General features: G+C 47.3%; 1 protein-coding gene and 1 long non-coding RNA gene across 2 annotated transcripts; one reads left to right on the top strand and one right to left on the bottom strand.

Annotated features, from left to right (window-relative positions):
- The first annotated feature begins 2,722 nt into the window (after positions 1-2,722).
- On the top strand, positions 2,723-10,134 carry slc22a17 (solute carrier family 22 member 17). Its single transcript, XM_023806104.2, has 10 exons — positions 2,723-3,115; positions 3,566-4,261; positions 5,796-5,899; positions 6,812-6,966; positions 7,217-7,382; positions 7,505-7,614; positions 7,697-7,802; positions 7,932-8,155; positions 8,327-8,438; positions 8,658-10,134. Exons 2-10 carry the CDS (start codon positions 3,791-3,793, stop codon positions 8,932-8,934), a joined length of 1,725 nt encoding a protein of 574 aa, XP_023661872.2. The 5' UTR covers positions 2,723-3,115; positions 3,566-3,790; the 3' UTR covers positions 8,935-10,134.
- Positions 10,135-11,798: 1,664 nt separating this feature from the next.
- Positions 11,799-17,098, bottom strand: LOC111840840 (uncharacterized). Its single transcript, XR_002837524.2, has 3 exons — positions 16,202-17,098; positions 15,368-15,447; positions 11,799-13,187 (listed from the first exon to the last, which is right to left on the bottom strand). It is a non-coding gene; the product is annotated as an uncharacterized lncRNA (long non-coding RNA).
- Between the last annotated feature and the right edge of the window lie 1,018 nt (positions 17,099-18,116).

Below are 18,116 nucleotides of genomic sequence, written 5' to 3'. Positions count from 1 at the left end.
TAGCTCTGACCCCAAGCCTCACTCTCACCTCTGTGTGAATCCCCACGAAGAATAAGTTATAAGTAAAAACTAAAGCATTTCTGTATATGAGTACTCATACAATTGGCAAAATTAAGCATTGTGTTTCCTTCCTTCCAGGCTATTTGACCAACAGGTGCTTTCATACCGCAGGAACTTCTTTCAGGAACCAGGACCTTTTTCCTGAACCAGGAACTTTTGGGCTGGGTCCCAGTTCAGGAGCTGCACCCTGGTATGCCTTCGTAGACTGCTTCCTTTGAGGGATGCAGCCCCTGATTTCAGACGCAGGGATTTTGTAGGATGTGGTCTATGTAGCCTTTGTAGACTGGGTCCTTCTAAAAATCCACACAATGACTCTTGGGAAAGGTTGGACTGCGAAGGATCCATTGGGTGAAGAAAGCATTTCTAGGCCACATTTGAAGGAGCCTTTGAAATGGGACAGTCTTGTCCCACCGCTGTGACATATTCAGTCTTGGAATCAATTTACAGTTCTGTGTAGATGATGTAGTCTGATGTCTGTAGTTACATTTCTGGGAGGGGAGGGGTTCGATAGGCTATGGCATCGACCAGGGGTCACCAACCTTTTTGAAACTGAGAGCTACTTCATGGGTACTGAGCCATACGAAGGGCTACCAGTCTGAAACGCCCTCCTAAACTTATCTAAACTTCATGTATAATAATCATGTTTTAAATGCTTTTTTTTAGGTATTGTCATTTTCATATTGTTATTAAAGAAGAATAGCAACAGGATAAAATTGAATTTTAGATGTTGCTCACTGGCGAGTTGTGCTATTTTTAGAACAGGTCCGCGGGCGACTCATGTGGTCCTTGGGGGCACCCCGGTGCCTGTGGGCACCATGTTGGTGACCCCTGGCATAGACTATAAAGAGGGTTTATACTCCACTCAACCCAAGGTGTCCACTTATGCATCATGGCTGCCATGCATATCCTGCGTTGATTCCATGCATCGTTTGTGCACCTATGCATGGAATTAACGCTACGCATATGCAAGATGCAATATCATCAACAATCTTGGCAGATGCATGGTTGCCCTTTGTCACTGGACTATGTGTTTATATATGATGAAGTTTTATTAAAGTAGCATGTGTTTTTTTTTAAGAATCAGTGGGCGGAAGATATTCAAAACTGAATATTGTTAACACTTTACTTGACGAGGTACATATACTTAATAATGACTCAGTTAATACTGAAGTACAAATTATGAACAAATCATGATCAAATACAGGCCTAGTTGCTACTTGGAGATAAAAGATGATCCATCAATGATGAAGAAACATGACATCAATATTTCACATGTGTTATTCATTACTTGTTCCTTCAGTAATTCCCTCAGTAGTTCACAAAAGTTTACAGAATTAACAGATATAGTAACAAACACAGTAACTGCTTGGGATGAAAGATTCATTAACGATGGGATGAGATCAGTTTTTAACTTGTGTTATTCATGACTTGTTCCTTCAGTAGTTTCTTAAGTATGTCCTTATGTAGTTCACAAAGGTTTACAGAACTAATAATATAGTAACAAATATAGTAACTGCTTGAGACAAAACATGCAGTACGATTCATTAATGATAAATTAATATGAGATCAGTATCTAAGAAGTTGTCACGCTCGCACCAGCAGCCACGCCCACATAGACGCCGCACACCAGCTGCAAGCAATTCGGCTGCAGCCAAAAGACGATCGCTACTTCGCACAGATCGCGAAGTATTGTTGCCATCCTGGAATGAGCTTTACTGAGCGTTTAACCTCTGTCTATTGATTCTTTTCCCTGCTCTTGCTGTCCTGCCTGCCGCCCCGACCCATCTCATCCTCCTGTGTGCCCCGCTTCCCTGTGTAGCGTGTTGTGTAGGACTGACTCCCTCGGCTATCGACTCCTCCGCTCCGTCCCCGACTACGCCTCTGCCTCATCCCTTGGGTTCTGTACGCTTGTATCAAATAAACATGGTCTCCTGCAATCCGGGTCCAGTGTTCTGTCCCGTCCCCACACCTGACAGAAGTAGCTTGTGGTTAATTAATACATAAGTACCAGTATAATACCTGCCTCACGCCCGTAGTCTCCGGGATGGAACTGGATAAGCGGTTTCAGAAAATGGATGGATAATACTATATTATTTGTGACCCGTCAAGTAAACTGCTACATTTCAGAGGCAAGAGAAAAAATATTGTGAACACTGTACAGGGTCTTCAAAATTTAATGGTAGTTTCACAAGAAAAGTAGCAAAAAAAACTAGTGTAAATGACCGTAGTGTCACAGAATGCAGTCACGGGTAGGCCTATTTCTTCTGATTCTTTTTCACTCACTCTTTTGGTCCCCAAGTTAAATAACGCCCTATGCAGTTGCCTATAGAGCAGGCTGGTCCTGACCAGCACTATAATGTTTATCCACAATGACCAAAACACAAGAAACTTATAATTACATAGTAAAGTGGAGTTCTACAATACAAATGATAGAAAGGGATGGGGGGGGTTCACTTCTGTCTGACAGGATCATTTTCACACATGAAAATAGTCTATGGATCGAAGCATATATTGCACTGCAGTTCAGAAGTTATTTCTTCATTGGGGAATGATTATTGCCATCTGTGAGTCAAAAAGAGCAGAAGTAGCGGTTAAAACGGAGATTTAACGGCGATGTGGCATGAGCAGACCGCCTGGCGGCAGCACCCGGAGGTGCCGGCCGGTGTCGGGAGGAACATGACCGCTCCAGCCTGCTCCCTCTGTACGGCGCGTCCCCTTTAAGCCGGCGCATACGGAAGTGTTTACGCCATCCCATTTTCTGTCGGAGGACGCGAATCCCGCTCCGGCGACAGGGCTGTAAGTGAGCGACGACAGGACCGGGACGTCAAGCCCCAAGAGAAGATGCACGATGCGTTACCAGCGGAGATCGCAGTGAGGCTGCGGTGCAGTATTCCGGGCCTGATGCCCTCGACTGTCCCTGGACGGTGATATTGGGCTGAGCTCAGGATAACAGACAAAGAAGACAGAAAGAGAGGAGCGGAGCAGTGCTTGGATCTCACGGACAGACAGGCGGCGGGGGAGCCGGTGTCTGGGGCTCTGCGGTCCGCGCTACCTGGTGAGTGAGTGAGGGTGCCTTCCAGATCAGTGCCTCCCTGGGTCACTGCCTCTGTCTGTAGCAGCCTGCATCCGTCTACTTCACCTGTGCATCCTCATCCTGCTGCACCTTATATTCCCAAACGTGCCTTATGTAATGGCAGTGCGCTTCTTGTTCTTACACAGCTGGGCCTGTGAATGCGTCTCACAGAGCTCCGGGTTCTATTAAGAGGCACATATCCGGGCTTTTCCAAGTCAGAGCCGGTTTGGGGGAAAAAGGCAGCTCATTCAGAGTTGCGTGTTTGATCTTGTGTTTATACTCCCTGGACATGACATTTCTTGGCATTCTTCTTAATTTCAAAATTTTTGTTATTTTTTGTCTCGCTGTCCCTATTGCTGTTACAGTACCTAGAGTTGAGATAATTATTTTCTTGTGGAGATAAGATGCTATCTCTTTTTGTGTCTTTCACAGATTATTGAAGAGGAAGGGAGAGAGGGAGAGAGGCAGACAGAACTCTCTCTCTCTCTCTCTCTCTCTCTCTCTCTCTCTCTCCTTATCCCCCTCTCCCTTTCAGTGTGTGTGTGTGTCTCTCTCTCCGCCTCCTTCTCCCCTTCGTGGACATACATCTTCATCAACCGACGGGTCCCCTGGCTTGCTGACACTCATTCCCCTTTCCCCTCTTCCGCCTCCTAACTCATGGCTTCTCCCTCGCCTCCCATTCCCTCCCCCTCCCCGTGCCCCCCACCCCCTCCCTCCCTGCCATCCTCCCCAACCCCCTCCTCCCCCGGTCCTTCGGTCCTCCCCCCTCCCCCCTCTCTGCCCCCCACGGGGGAGGTCATGGTCCTGGCTCTTGGCCGAAAGCGACAGAGGCTGCTACTCTTTCTCTCTGTCCTGCCCAACCTCTTCCTGTCCTTCCTGCTCTCCTCCGACCCCCTCCTCACTCTCTCTCCACCCCACCGCTGCCGGCTGCCAGTGCCTTCGCCGTCACCGCAGCTCCTCAACTCCTCGTTGCCATGGGAGACGGGGTCGCACCCCGGCGACCCCGGCCACTGGTCCCAGTGCCAGCAGTACGAGTTTGTAAACGGCAGTCAGGTGGGACTGGAGGCCTGTGAGAGCGGCTGGGAGTACAACGTGACAGAGGGCCTCAGGAACAACATCGTTACCGAGGTACCGGCCCGTCGCCAGGAGACCGGAGGGTGTGCTGTGTGTGTGAGCGCTACATGTAATGCTGGTGATTTTATTGACTTGATTTCTTCTTGATTCGTTTCCCGTGTCGGCCCTATAGGCTTCGTCCGGGGCTGTGAGGCGGCATTCGCTCATGGTGTCTGAGGTGCATTTAGCCTGTCACTCTGCCCACTATCCCTCTTTGCTGAGGCAGGCGATTCCTGTCCCAGGTGTTTCGCTCGCTGTTGGAAGGCTCTGGAGTGGATTCTGCTGTAGTGATGTATTCGCTAGCCGTCTGTCAGCAGAGGGATGCCTCTCTGCATGAGCTCTGCAGCGACTCTGTGCTGGGGCGGTAGTGCAGGTTCTGGCTCACATTGGCGGGATCTGGGTCCGGGCCTGTTTCCCCAGACCCAAAACCAGCAGTAAATACCACATGAAGGTGTGTGTTTGTGCTTTTTAATAAAATTGAACTGATATATCTGGAAGTTTCCAGTTGGCCAGTGATCTAAGGGATGGTGTCAGATGTCTCCAATAGCCATTGTCAAGGTCAGGGCGGTGCGTCTCGTCCCCATCAGTGTGTCCCTCCCTAGTTGGTGTGTCCTGACCCGGTGTCCTGCCCTGGTCAGTGTGTTCTGCCCTCATCGGTATGTCCTGCTGTGGTCAGTTTATCTTGCCCTGGTCGGTGTGTCCTGCACTGGGCGAGATGAATGAGGCTTCCTGACAACCCTGTTGTGGTGTCACAGTCATTCTTGGTCCACCACATGTTCAGAGTTTATGTTACTGAGGTCTGCCCAGTGCTGCCTGACAAACAGGTGTCGGGGATGGGGGGTGGGAGATCAGCGCATGATCTTGGGTGGGGCTCCTTTTGAACACTGCCCCTGGGCGAGACGTGGCAAGATGGTGCAAGACATAGTGAGACGGGGTGGGGCTGTAGGCACACTCTGCCCTCCATTCCGGCACGGCCGGTTTGGTGTGTTTGAGCCTCTGGTTTGCAGGAGGTTTCATTGTCTCTGAAGTTCTGGTGACTCTTGAGAAAACGTGCAAAAACTGTGAGCATTTTGTCCTCTGCTGCTTGGATATGAGCTGAAGTGGACTGTGGTGGCTGGTCAGAGGTGGTTGGGGCAGTCAGTGTTGTGCAGTCAGTGTTGTGCTGGCAGTGTTGTGCAGTCAGTGTTGTGCAGTCAGTGTTGTGCAGTCAGTGTTGTCCGGTCAGTGTCGTGCTGGCAGTGTTGTAGTCAGTGGTGTTCAGTAGCCAGTATGTTTTCTAAATCACCTGGGGTGAGAACCTGGAACCTAAAAGATCAGAATGATGAAAAGCCTTAACATGCTGAATTTGAACAATTCCCTCATGATGATAACTTGAACAAATTTATTATGTGTTACAGTGCATGCAAACAGCTGTACAGTGTCCCATCTCCATAACAGCACCAGTGATGGCTCTAAGAACGGGAGATAAACAGTGATTTTTACAGTGCTGTTATTAACAGAGAGTCTGGCTCCGCTGACCTGACTAACAGAGCTGTCCTTTTCTTGCCAGTGGGACCTGGTGTGTGGTCAGTACTGGCTGGTGCCAGTGGAGGAGGTCTGCTTCATCCTGGGCCTGCTGACGGGCTTCCTGACCCTGGGCTATGCGGCTGACCGGTGAGAGGGCTGGGGGGGGGTGTGTTGTTGGGGGGATTTTAGTGGGGGGGTGCAACTGATCTTGTTGTTGCTGAAACTGACCGTAATCACTTCATGCGGCTGAAGGTTGTGTAGAGGTGACTCCATGCAGTGTTGTGGGAAAGGGTTAAATCAGAGAGGAGGAGGAGTCCTGTCAGGTACAGAGTGGGGGGGGGGGGGCTGAATATGTCACCTGCACATTACTTTGTTAGTTATCATGTGTATTTATGATTGCAGTCTTGTAGATGCAATATGTTAATATGTCAGCCTGTTGTCTTGCAAGCAATACAAAATAAATAAAAAAAATATGATCAGAGTATTTTTTTATATAGATATTGTACATATTGTGTGCTTAAATAGTCCTTGAATATTTTGAAACATAACATGGAAATGAATGTTAAGGCAAGAATATTTTGATGCATTTTTTTCATTTGCTCCTGTGAAGATGCACTAAAACGTCAAGTTATTCACAGATCGCTTCTAACACACGTCTTACAGCAGAGTGTAGCTAGTAAGTGAAGCTTTGGCAGCAGTACGGTAAATGAAATAAGTCAAAAGACAAATGCAGAGGGCAGAAGTCAAGGTGACATGTAGGGATATCTCATCCACCTGAGAAATCAGAGTGACTAATGAAAATTAATATTAAAGGTGATGGAGAACATGATTTATTCAACTGTTCACTTTGAATCTTTTACAAAATTTTGGGACTTTAAGAAAAAATGTTAACGTTGGAGGAGGCGGAGTTGAGCTCCAGTAAGGTATGATTTACGTATAAGGTGGAGGCTCTGTCTGTATGGATGTGGGTGTGAATCCGTACCCATGAAGGGTGTCCCAGGTAGAGTGCCTGTCAGTGACTCCTCCATCCCTGTCTGTGCCTCATTCCTTCTCCGTCAGGCTGGGCAGGCTGAAGACTCTCCTGGCTTCACTCTCGCTGTCTGTCATTTTTGGAGTGCTGGTGTGCGTGTGCCCCTCGCCCGCCGCCTTCATTGTCACCCGCTTCTGCCTCGCCGCAGTCACTGCTGGAGTCTTCCTCACACTTTATGTCACGCGTGAGTTGGGGGCGGGCGGATGGATCAACCAAACGGGGTCTGAGTTAATATTGCGTGTTCTATACTGTTTGCTATGTTATGTGTTTCCTTCAGTAGAATATCTAAAGATAATCCACTGGTATTTATTATTTTTATCAATTATCACTGCAAAACTGAATCTTACTTATTTTGTATTAAAGTGTCAATAAAGTCATGTGATCCACACTCTAAAGCAGTCGTGATCTGGGTTGTGATTCTATGTCATCACCAGGTGTGGAGCTCTGTGACCCATCGCTGAGGCTGCCGGTCACCATGGCGGCAGGCCTGACAACCGTTGCTGGGGAGCTGCTGTTGCTGGGCGTGGCTCTGGGCTGCCAGTCGTGGCGGGGGCTGCTGGGAGTGGGGGTGGCGCCGCTGTCTCTCTTCCTGAGCTACGGGTGAGGGAGGGAAGGGACGCAATTGGCTTGAGAATATTTGAGCAACAGTCTGCATGACTTCACCCAGCTATAAAATGTGACAGACGGCCTCTTTTGCCCCCCCCCCCCCCCCCCCCCGACAGCATGCCTGGGGTGTTTCCTGAATCGCCCCGCTGGCTTCTCCTCTCCGAGCGGCCGTCGGACCTGCACTCCTTCAGCGACCGCCGGGAGCGAGATGACGACAGCTTCACAGGTAACTGGTGGCCTGCCGTCCTGCAGGGGGTGCCAGTGTCCTGGCCATCTCCCCCACCCTGCTCACGTGCTTTTCCACTCAGAGCTGGAGTCTGAAGCCCCTCCCTCTGGCCGCCCCCACCTGTCCTTCCCTGAGCTTCTGCGCAGCAGGAACATCTGGAAGAACCTCTGTGTGCTGGGATTCACCTCGTGAGTGTTGTTTGCCCTCTGGAAGTCAAGCATGGGTGGCTGTCCGGGTTTAGTTGACACTTGTGCTGTTGGCTTGTGCACTTTGCTGCTCTCTTCAGGCTTGTAATGGCTGTTCTCTCTTTCCTCCAGGTTCATCTCGCATGGCATCAACCACTGTTACAGTTCGTTCCGCGGTGACGTCAGAGGCACCGCCCCTAGCTTCTATTGGACGTACCTGCTTTCAGTCTGCGCGGGGGGTGGTGCTTGGCTGCTGCTATGGGCCACCGTGGACCGGTGTGGTCGGCGCGGCATCCTTCTGCTCACAATGACCATGACGGGACTGGCTTCGCTTATCCTTTTAGGGCTGATGGAGTGTAAGTTGAACCGTTTCTCTTGTGGATGTTGAGATTCTGTTGTGTCTGCTGCCATCGTGTGGCCATTTGTGGCTATTACAGCAACATCTTCCTTGACCCAGCTGGATCTGCCCATGCCCTATCCCAGGCAGTGCTCTGCAGTAACTAGCTCTCGCTTTCTCTCCCTCTCAGACCTGACTGAGTCAGCCATCACGGTCTTCTCCGTGCTGGGCTTGTTCTCTTCTCAGGCCGCGGCCTTCCTGTCCATCCTCTTCACTGCGGAAGTCATTCCTACAGTTATCAGGTAATGGTCTGTCCTCACCTTTGTCCATTGGTCCATTTTTTTTGATAATTCAAACTTGTTTGTTTTTAGAGCTGATTTCTGACTGTTTTGAAGTAAAGTTTCACAGTGAACTGGTAGGCTTCTCCATGTGTGCTGTGTAAGCAGATATTGCTGGTCTTTTGACACTTGTAATGTTTGACCCCTTGTTCCCCTTGGCGTTACCCTCACCAACCCCCACAGGGGCAGTGGGGTGGGCGCGGTTCTGGCCTTGGGTTGTGTCGGCCGCCTCAGCTCACCGCTCATGGATCTACGCAATCGCTACGGCTACTTCCTGCATCACGTAGTGTACTCCTCCCTGGCGCTCCTGGCTGTCCTCTCCATTCTCCTTCTGCCTGAGAGCAAGAGGAAGCCCCTGCCCCAGACACTGGCTGACGGGGAGCAATACCGGCGCCCCCCGCTGGGCCGGAGGAGGAGGGACAACGTGCCCCTACTGGCCACGCCTAACCCAGAGACCTAGCGCCTGCTCATATTGTCCCTATGGCACAGGGATTGGAAGGCTTTGCTGTCCGTCAAAGCTGAGTGATGCATGAAGGAGGACGGAGGTGGGGCTATGTAAATACACAGCCTATGGCTGACGCTCCCAGCAGCACGGCACTTTCTGTTAACCTATAACATTGCTTCCCCTCGGCGCCGCCCCCATGCCTTTCTGAGAGATGCTGCACTGTTTGTGCCCGACATGTCCTGATGGACTGCCGCAGTACTGACAGGCCTGTGTTCTAGAGGTCAACATGACGCTTCTTCTAGAAGTTTCCGGGCCCCCCCCCCCGCTTCCTGGCTGATTCCACTAGGATGGTGTCACAGTAGAGATAATGGGAATCAGGATACCCGTAAGAGCATCGTCCGTGGGACATCTGTGTCGAGGCTCTTCACCCTGCGTAGATGCCAGGCTTATTAGTTCATCAGCACCTCATTCTTGTGGGTTCTTTCAGGGATTGGGAGGGGTTGCCATAGTCCTGATGTAGCAAACGGAAGTACATTATGTCCCAAATGCTGGAAAATTCAGACCCGGAACCAAAGATTGTCCCTCTGAAGAGCCTGTAGTTCCGGTCCAGTCTGCTTCCTTTATGTGTTTCCAAAGCCCATTCCTGAAGTGTCCTGTGTTCGCATTTGGGTTCACTGGACCTTTGAACATTCCCATGACAAACGGCTGTGGATCTCTGGTTGGGTCTGGTGGAATATAATCCCGTCATTGCCCTGCATTTCCTGCAAATTAGGTCACATTTTCTTAGTGAATAACACAGATCCAGAAAAGCATTTTGGTGTGCTGACCTGCATGCAGAACACCTGGCTGCCGGTACCTGCTGCACTCCCTCCAGCCACATGGGGGCGGTGTGTTTTAAAGGCCTTTACTTCAATGTTGGGGGTTCGGTGGCTGAGGGGCCACTTCAGGGGGCTTCTTTTAACATAAATGAAGGTATTAAAGGGAATGAGGACCCCCCACACACACTTAGACTCAACGGTTTGTCATATTTCTTAGTTCCATTTTGATGACCTTGCATTTTCTAAACAGTAGTGACAATAAAAGCTAACAATGGTAATACAGTGTATGGCTACTGTGGTAATTATTCTAAATTATAACCATAAAGTAATAACAGTGATGTAATTATGTTGGTAATTATCTGATCTGATTTAATTCAAAATAAAAGCGTGAAGTCTTTCTGTTGTCTGCTGTTTGCTTGTAACTGAGGTGCGTGGCTTTAGCAGTCTTGGTGACAGTGGCTGCCTTCCCCATGCCGGTTTGATCTCGTACCGCGTCAAGCTCTGCCTCAGCCTGCTTGATTCCTCTCCAGCTGCTGTGCTTTAAATTCCTCTTTGCTCCCCTGAATTACTAGCAAATCCGCTACTCATGACCAGTCATGACTGGAAAAGGAAGCAGCAGAACCTCCCACTTGAATAAACGTCCATGGATATTAGCCCCTTTTAATTTATCCTATCTCTGTTCCCCTCTAGTATGATACTGATATATTTTCATATTGTCAGTATTTGCAAGTAGACACAAGCTTTTCATAACACCCATTCCTGCTTGTTGAGGTTTTCATTGTGGAATATTGGTCTTTCCTCTTCGGGGTTGCGGGGTAATTTTCATACGTGGCTCTTCTGAAGATCCCAAAGACGGCAGCCGCAGCTCGTCATGACCAGTAACATTTAGGGCCTGATTAAGATGTTCTACTCGCCGATGTTTGGATGGTAAGGTGTGCCCCTAATATTTCAGCACTCTTAACGGAGTGTGAACTGACCCAGCTACATGCTGTACACCTCCTGGCTGAAAATCCCCTCGCATATGCCGATCCTGGAGAGCATGAGGAGGTCGTGGCTGGGTGGGTGGCCTTCCTAATGGAGGTGGTTGATGATTCAGGCCGCAAAGAGCCCAGTCATGGGACTGGTCGTAATGTATAAAAGCTATAAATAGTTCTTATAGTGTGTTGTAAATTCTCAGGATTAGTGCAGCTTAACGGTTGTCTCCCTGAGTGGACTAAAGCAGCAGATCACAATAGACTATAATAAACACAAGCCAAAACGCAGCGGTAACACTGTGACTGTAGCATCAGGCATCATCCGATAATCTGGCCCTACTCTTGGGCATACCAAGCTTGGTCCTGGGTCTTCATGCAAAAATGTCTGGGTGACACTGCTGGCTCTCTGAAAATAGGGAACTAGGCAATGTTTGTCTGGCATCTTAAATATTTTTACTTTCATGACAGGTATATACCTGAATATGGCTGCCTCTGGCTGGACCAATCACAACAGCTGTGGTCATATTCCTGTAACGTATTTGATATGCTGTGAGTAAGTAAGTAATGCGGATGAGACAATGGCAAAGCTATTCACACAGCTGTCATTGCCACTCTGCCCGAGATCACAAACGATCTGGCACCTTATTGACCTCTGCACCACAATGTCAACAATCCGGCATGCTGTTCGCTTTCATCTCTGTAAACGGCGCTTCTCACTCGAGCTCCTCCATGCATCCATTCTCTCTTTCCCATCACTTCTATGCACAAACAGCAGAGTGGAAACTTTGCTTTACCTGAAACCCTTATGATTTGATTCACAGTCCTTAAAAATGAAGTGCACATTTCACACTGTAACTATGCAGATTATGTAAATTGATCCTCTGCATGGTGTTTGCAAGCTGCCCCAGAATTGGTGATTGGATGTGGAGAAAGTTCAGGTTTTCAGCAAATATTACACAGTGTGATAGTGGCACCTTTCATGGACATAGGGGTGGATATACATGCAGCAGAGAGAGTGATAATCCACAATTATTCTCAAAAAGATGAATTATAATATAGGTATATACATTTTTATTGAATTGGCACAGTAACATTAGAACAATGCTTGTTATACAGACGCTGCTCTATTTACAAACTTTCAACTTACAAACTTTCAGACATACGAATGAAGAGGACTGTAAGTAAAAATTGTGTTCTTTGGGTTCCCGTTTCCTGTCTGCAACATTAATTTTTTTTTTCTGTGTGCCAATCCCGCCTAGTATGACTTCTGGCCGCTACTCCCGCCGCGCAGCAGCGTAGCGTGCATACTCCAAGCATCCTAGTTCTTTGTACTTGCATATACCCTTAAAATGATGGTGTATAACGACTTACGAACATTTCAAGTTATGAATGGCCGTTCGGAGCGTAACTCATTCGTAAGTAGAGGAGCGTCTGTACTTTGATCAGAAAACAAAACCAACAGTTCAGTAAATAATATGTAAACCTCTATTACACTTTACATGATTTGGCTGGTGAACCTGCTGAAAGGTCATTTGGCCAAAGTGTGACTGAGGCTTGGGTCTGTTAAGGTACGAGGAGGTGCGGCTGTACGGAGAGCCGGCGCATTGTTAATGGGGTAAATATTGTTAAAGAGGCCAATATTGTTGAGGGTAAGGAGGTAAAATCGTTATGGAGGATACCGTAATATCATTAATGGTGTAAATATTGTTAACCAGGTATATCATTAAGTAGGTAAATATCAGTGTGAAGTTTAGGGCCTGATAGTGGCTGCACATAAAATAACATTAACAATGGGTGTTTGTTTCCAGAACATGGAAGGACAGATAAGATGGGTGAAGGAAATAAGTGACGGCAGTGAAGTAGACAGAGAGAGATGGAGAGGAGGTGGTCAAATGGAAAGGAACACACACCCATGCACCATCCCCAGAGTGTAGGGACGGGGGGACATAAGAACATAAGAACATAAGAAATTTACAAACGAGAGGAGGCCATTCGGCCCATCAAGCTCGTTTGGGGAGAACTTAACTAATAGCTCAGAGTTGTTAAAATCTTATCTAGCTCTGATATTCAGCCAAAAGACATAAAGTGTTTCAAAGGCTTTTCTGTATGAAGTTTATGCACCCTCTCTGAAGTGTGGGGACTGGGGACAGGCACTATCCCTAGAGTACGGGGACGCAGGAAGTGTACTATCCTCAGAGTGTGGGGACAGGGGACGGGGAACATGCACCATCCCCGGAGTGTGGGGACAGGGGACGGGGAACATGCACCATCCCCGGAGTGTGGGGACATGGGACGGGGAACATGCACCATCCCCGGAGTGGGGAAACAGGAGAAGCATCATCCACAGAGCCTGGGTATGGGGAACACGCACCATCCCTGTAGTGCGGCTATGGAGGTCGGGAATGTGGGAGGCCTCTGCGGAGATATTCCTCATTCCTGGAAGTTATCCCACATGGTGCTTTTTGGGGCTGGGGGGCTGGAAGAGAAACGGTGACACATTGGTTCTGCGGTAGGTGAGGGCTGTTTTTCCTGGACTCCAGTGCTGACGGCTTGCCCAAGAGGGGCGGGATGCTTCTGTAAAAAAGCACTGCAGTGGTTCCCCACGCTGATCTGGGCTCAGATCCGCTGGTATATATCTGACCTCGGATAGGCAACAACTCTGCCACATTGAACGCTAGTCCTTCTGGTATGAGCAGTGTTTAGAATTGTCAGTCTCAGCTTCTGTGTTTCCCTGTCTGTATTAATGTGATGCAGTGTCATTGTGTATTAATGTGATGCAGTGTCATTGTGTATTAATGTGATGCAGTGTCATTTTGTTATGCATGCAGCCAGTGTTTATGTCAGTGTGTCAGTTGTCATGTCAATTATTAGAGTTTCCTTGCTTGTTCACAGTGCCTGTCTGTGCCTTTGTGGCTTCCTGTCTATGTGCATGTGATGCTGCTTCCTTCTCTTATGTACCGAGCCAGTGTTTATGTCAGTGTGTTAGTTGTTATGTCAGTGGCTGTACGTGCTTTTGTGGCTTCCGGTCTGTTCTGCCTCTCTGCTTCCCTTCAGGTCCTCTGTTGGTGTCAAAGCGTTAATGTCATTACTAACATTTACAAAATCGCTCAACATCCTGCCCCACCCTGCCCTGCCCCACCCCCCTGCTTTATCCCAACTTCCATCACCCTCTCCCTCTCCACTCCATCACTGGTGCGAGGAAGGATGAAGAGGGAAGTGGGACAGAGAAGAGAAGAAGAAGAGAAGAAGAGAGTAATACTCATCATATTGGAGGAAGTCGTCAAGGTCAGTAAAGGGCTTTAAAATTTAAATGAATGTAAATGCAGTCAACCTGCAGCTGTGATTTATACAAGGTTAAAAATAAATTGCATTTGGAAAACATTCAGCCAAAAGACATAAAGTGTTTTAAAGGTTTTTCTGTATGAAGTTTATTTGGTCCTTAGATATAAATAAACAGTTATTAATTAAAACATGCTAGAGTTGCACAGTTTTAAAAACCAGACTGTTTTTGCCTGTTTGTGTTTAAAGTGTGACGTGGGCTCCACACGTGTGGTTCCACATGCAGAGCTGTGTGTCTCTGTGCCTGACACAGGCTGCACTCCTGCCGTCCCTCACAGGAAACATGCTGAGAACATGCAAGCTGCATGCACAGAGCAGAGGTGAGATTCTAACCCATGACCCATTGAGCCAATCTCAATGGCACCACCCAGTGGCAAAATGGCACCAAGCGTTCAAAAAGCTGCTGCGAAGCAGCCTTCAGATCCTGATTTTTTTATGATTGGGGTCTAAATATACTGACATTATGAACATATGCTGCTTTTTATGTTCCGTGGGAAGACAATCAATAAGGTAAATTACTGTAAAGTATGCAGCTGTGTGTTATTCTTCTTAGTGTTTAGTTAATCTTAAATGAAGGACAAGAACATGCTAGATTATTATGATCCTCTATCTCCTATCCAGGTCTCAGTCTGTTTTGCTAGGAGCTTTATAGTAATACAGTAAGTATGGTAATTACATATTCATATGCCCATAATTGCTTTTCAGTATAAATTTTTGAGAATGAAGTTGCACAGATATGTAAGATAAAAAAAAATGTGTCATTAGAGATTTATGAAAGGGGTGGCTGTGCCTTTATTAGGGGGATGTGATGGAAATGGCACACATTATTTAAAATAATTAGTGTACATTTATTTGGGGGGGGGAGCTAACCCCTCTAAAATAGGCTTAATGATGCCCCTGGTGACAATATAAAGTAATTTCACTTTGTGAACTCATTAACGGCATAACCCTAACCCTAACCCTAACCCTAACCCTAACCCTAACCTGTTTTCGTTTATAACTGTTTTTGGCAAATGTCAACTTAAATCATTTGCAGGTCTTACACCCCAGTTAAACACACTTGTTTCTAAGTGGATTTGGCCAGAGAAAATGTATGCGATCCTGGTGTATTAATGTGTATTAATGACCAGCTGGGTGCCGTGCCTGCAGTGTGTGCTGAAAGATTAGTGTACCCACACAAGCTCACACACTGCAAAGCAGTGGGTAATTAGTCCTAACTGAATGGCTCTCTGACATGCAAAAACAAGACCGATACAGTAAAGCAACATTAAAATGTCTTGTTGGGGTGTTGGCAAGGTGGAGGCCATCCGGAGATACCATGTGGTTCGTCGTCTTTCAGCAGTATTGCCTGTTTGGGGGCAGCGGTGGGTTGGGGGGCTTTGGAGAGGATTAGAGACCTAAAATGAGAATGGAGGCAGAGTCAAGGTCATTTACATTGAGAGCATTCCAGACAGGAGCTGACAGGTGCCAAAGGTAAGGCACTGAGTCACCAGACTGTCATCTGATAACGACAAACGGGAATCTATTGTTATACATAACATATTAGTTCAGGGTTCAGGGTTCGATTCCAGCTGTGACTGGAAGCTGCATTTTTCAGCCTTAAAGGCAGAAAGTCATGGTTGTTTATGAGCTGTAAGGTGAAGCAGCTTAATCCTACGTCTCTGCCTTCCCACCCACAGAGCAGGGATGCTGTGTGACTGTGTCACTCCACCTTATTACATAAAAACCCTCCCTTACGATTCCTAACTCAGCTTCACAAACGTACAGCAGTACTCGTATTACATACAAAATACTGCACACGGAATTTAAGAATGACAGAATCAGGGACAGGGAAACGTTATCCTTTGGCCTGTGAACATTCTCATTTTCTGCTGTACTTTACTATGGTACTCTCTATGTACTGCCAGTTAAAAAAAGGTCAAAGCTCACCATGGTTACCAACGACAGAAGATCTCATTCTTCAGCTTTGATTAACTAAGCTGCAGTCAGTGCTTCATACTGGGTGGTTCTGAAAAATGCACTATTATAGGATTCTATCTCACAACTATGCCACTTAGCTGCATTTACAGCTGTAGCTGCATTAAATCATTGGCTAAGTCTTCCTGGACTTCCTGCCAGAAATCATTAACTGCCAGTCAGCTTGTCGCTTACCCTGTTCCCGGAGGCAGAGTGGGAGAGGCGATCGCAGCTCCGCTTCCTGGTATAATTGCCCCGGAACCAGCCTCCTTAGATGATGGTGCACCTTCTTCTTCTTCAGCCCTGTTCTGTTACTGATTGATGCATTTACGATTGGGCTCCAAGTAGTTTGTCTCCAGATCCTTGGTGCTGTTGGGTCTCTCCTGTAGTGTCCGATGAACTACAGACAGGACTGTACCTGCTTGGTATCAGTGAGTCCCCTCAGCGCTGCTTTGTCAGTAGTGCTTCAGGGCTGGGTCCCAAACATCAGAGCCAGTCACCTTGAACCCTTGGGATGGGACCGTCCCTGCGGGTACCAGCAGAAGCCCCTGGGAGGAGAGAGGCTTCTAAATTCAGTTTGACTTCCCTCGGGGTGAGAGTTTTGTCATGTCGATGGGTTGCTTTTGCCATCTTCCTCCTCTGCCCTAATTGATCATGGTTATCTCTGTGAAAGCAGTCAATGGGTAAACTATGTGGAGGAATTGTAAACAGGGATATATTATATCACTTCTTTTAATTGCATGTGGCCAGATTCCTCAGCGGCCGATATAATGTCAACCTAAAACCATACATAGGCTTCTAAAGAGTGAAAGTAGGAACAGATCATTTCTCTGCTAGCTGCACAGACCTCTCACTGCCCGATACAATGCCAACACGGTGGCTGTGCATGTGACTTCATTTTGTAAATGTCACAACAAAAGGTTCTGAATAATCGGTGCTGAAATGACATTTTCCTAAATAAAGCCTTTTTGGTTCTATAAATATGAACAGAGGCTCTATATGTCTAACAGAAGAGAGAGACATTCAATACCAAAGAATGGGGGGGAGTGCATTTGGACATGTGATAAAAAAAAGAGATTTGGATTAAAACAACAGGGAACTCAGGTTACAGATGAGGGCCGTGTTGGGGGGGGAGGTCTCTGGCTGTTTGATCAGTACGGGGTCAGAGCAGCTGGGAATGGGCTACGTAACCGTGTGAAAGAGGCACAGCATGGTGTGTGTCAGACTGGGCTAATAAAAGAATTAGTGAATTGCATGGAGCGCAAAGCGCAGCTCGCAGGCCATGACCTGCAACTGCGGCCACGTGGCCGCTGAACACTTCGCTCACAGCGTTCGGGAAGCAGTTATGAGAGAACCAACTGGCTAAATGCCATCCTCACAGGAGAATCCGGCAGGTTCGTGTCCCGTCTTTGCCGTCACTCGTCATCATCTGAAGCAGCCCTTTAACAACATCTCGGCATCTCTCAGCCGTGCAAAACATTTGTCACCATGGTGCTAGAGCCACTCAGCAGTGGCGACCCCGTCAGCGCTCACCACAGACACTTGACGTGCGGTGTTTTGTCGCTGCTCCGTCGCTGTGAGGAATCCGGCTGCGTTTTCACACTTAAATCCGTAAGACAGCAGCTTCAACGGCTGCTGTGTTTACAGGGTGTCACAATCCAGTGTGTGTATGTGTATATACACACATGCAAAATACAGTATGTTCTCCTATTACGTGATAGCCGTATACGGCAAAAAGCTTGTAGAAACCAGAGATTATGGGAAAAATAGGATTGAGGCAAAACACTCAAAAACTTCATAACACAAAAAGACTGGAACTTGAAAAAATGACAGCACAATGTTATCGATAATAAATAGATAAATATGGCACTTTATCTTGATAAAAATTTGCTGGCCTTAAGTTGGAAGGTGGCTGTCTTCAGCAATCAAACTTTTCCTTTTGCAGTCAGTGCTTGGCTTTACTGAAACAGGAATTTAAATGTGTTTTTTTTTATTAAGTTAAGAAAATGCAAAACAAAAACTTTTTGTTACCTAATATATTAGTAATGTTGGAAGAAATTTGCATGCAAAACAGGCATTATAGTAGAAGATAATATAAAAGAAGAAGATA

This window comes from Paramormyrops kingsleyae, chromosome 1 (genome assembly GCF_048594095.1).
Source record: "Paramormyrops kingsleyae isolate MSU_618 chromosome 1, PKINGS_0.4, whole genome shotgun sequence".
NCBI classification, from domain to species: domain Eukaryota; kingdom Metazoa; phylum Chordata; class Actinopteri; order Osteoglossiformes; family Mormyridae; genus Paramormyrops; species Paramormyrops kingsleyae.
Note: the sequence above shows the minus strand (reverse complement) of the source record. Positions and strands in the feature narration are given on the sequence as shown.

Bases quoted from the DNA above. Each gene is read 5' to 3' on its own strand.
- slc22a17 (XM_023806104.2), top strand. From the start codon at position 3,791: ATGGCTTCTCCCTCGCCTCCCATTCCCTCCCCCTCCCCGTGCCCCCCA. The intron at 6,967-7,216 runs GTGAGTTGGGGG...TGTCATCACCAG, and splicing joins CCTCACACTTTATGTCACGC to GTGTGGAGCTCTGTGACCCA. The intron at 8,439-8,657 runs GTAATGGTCTGT...CAACCCCCACAG, and splicing joins GTCATTCCTACAGTTATCAG to GGGCAGTGGGGTGGGCGCGG.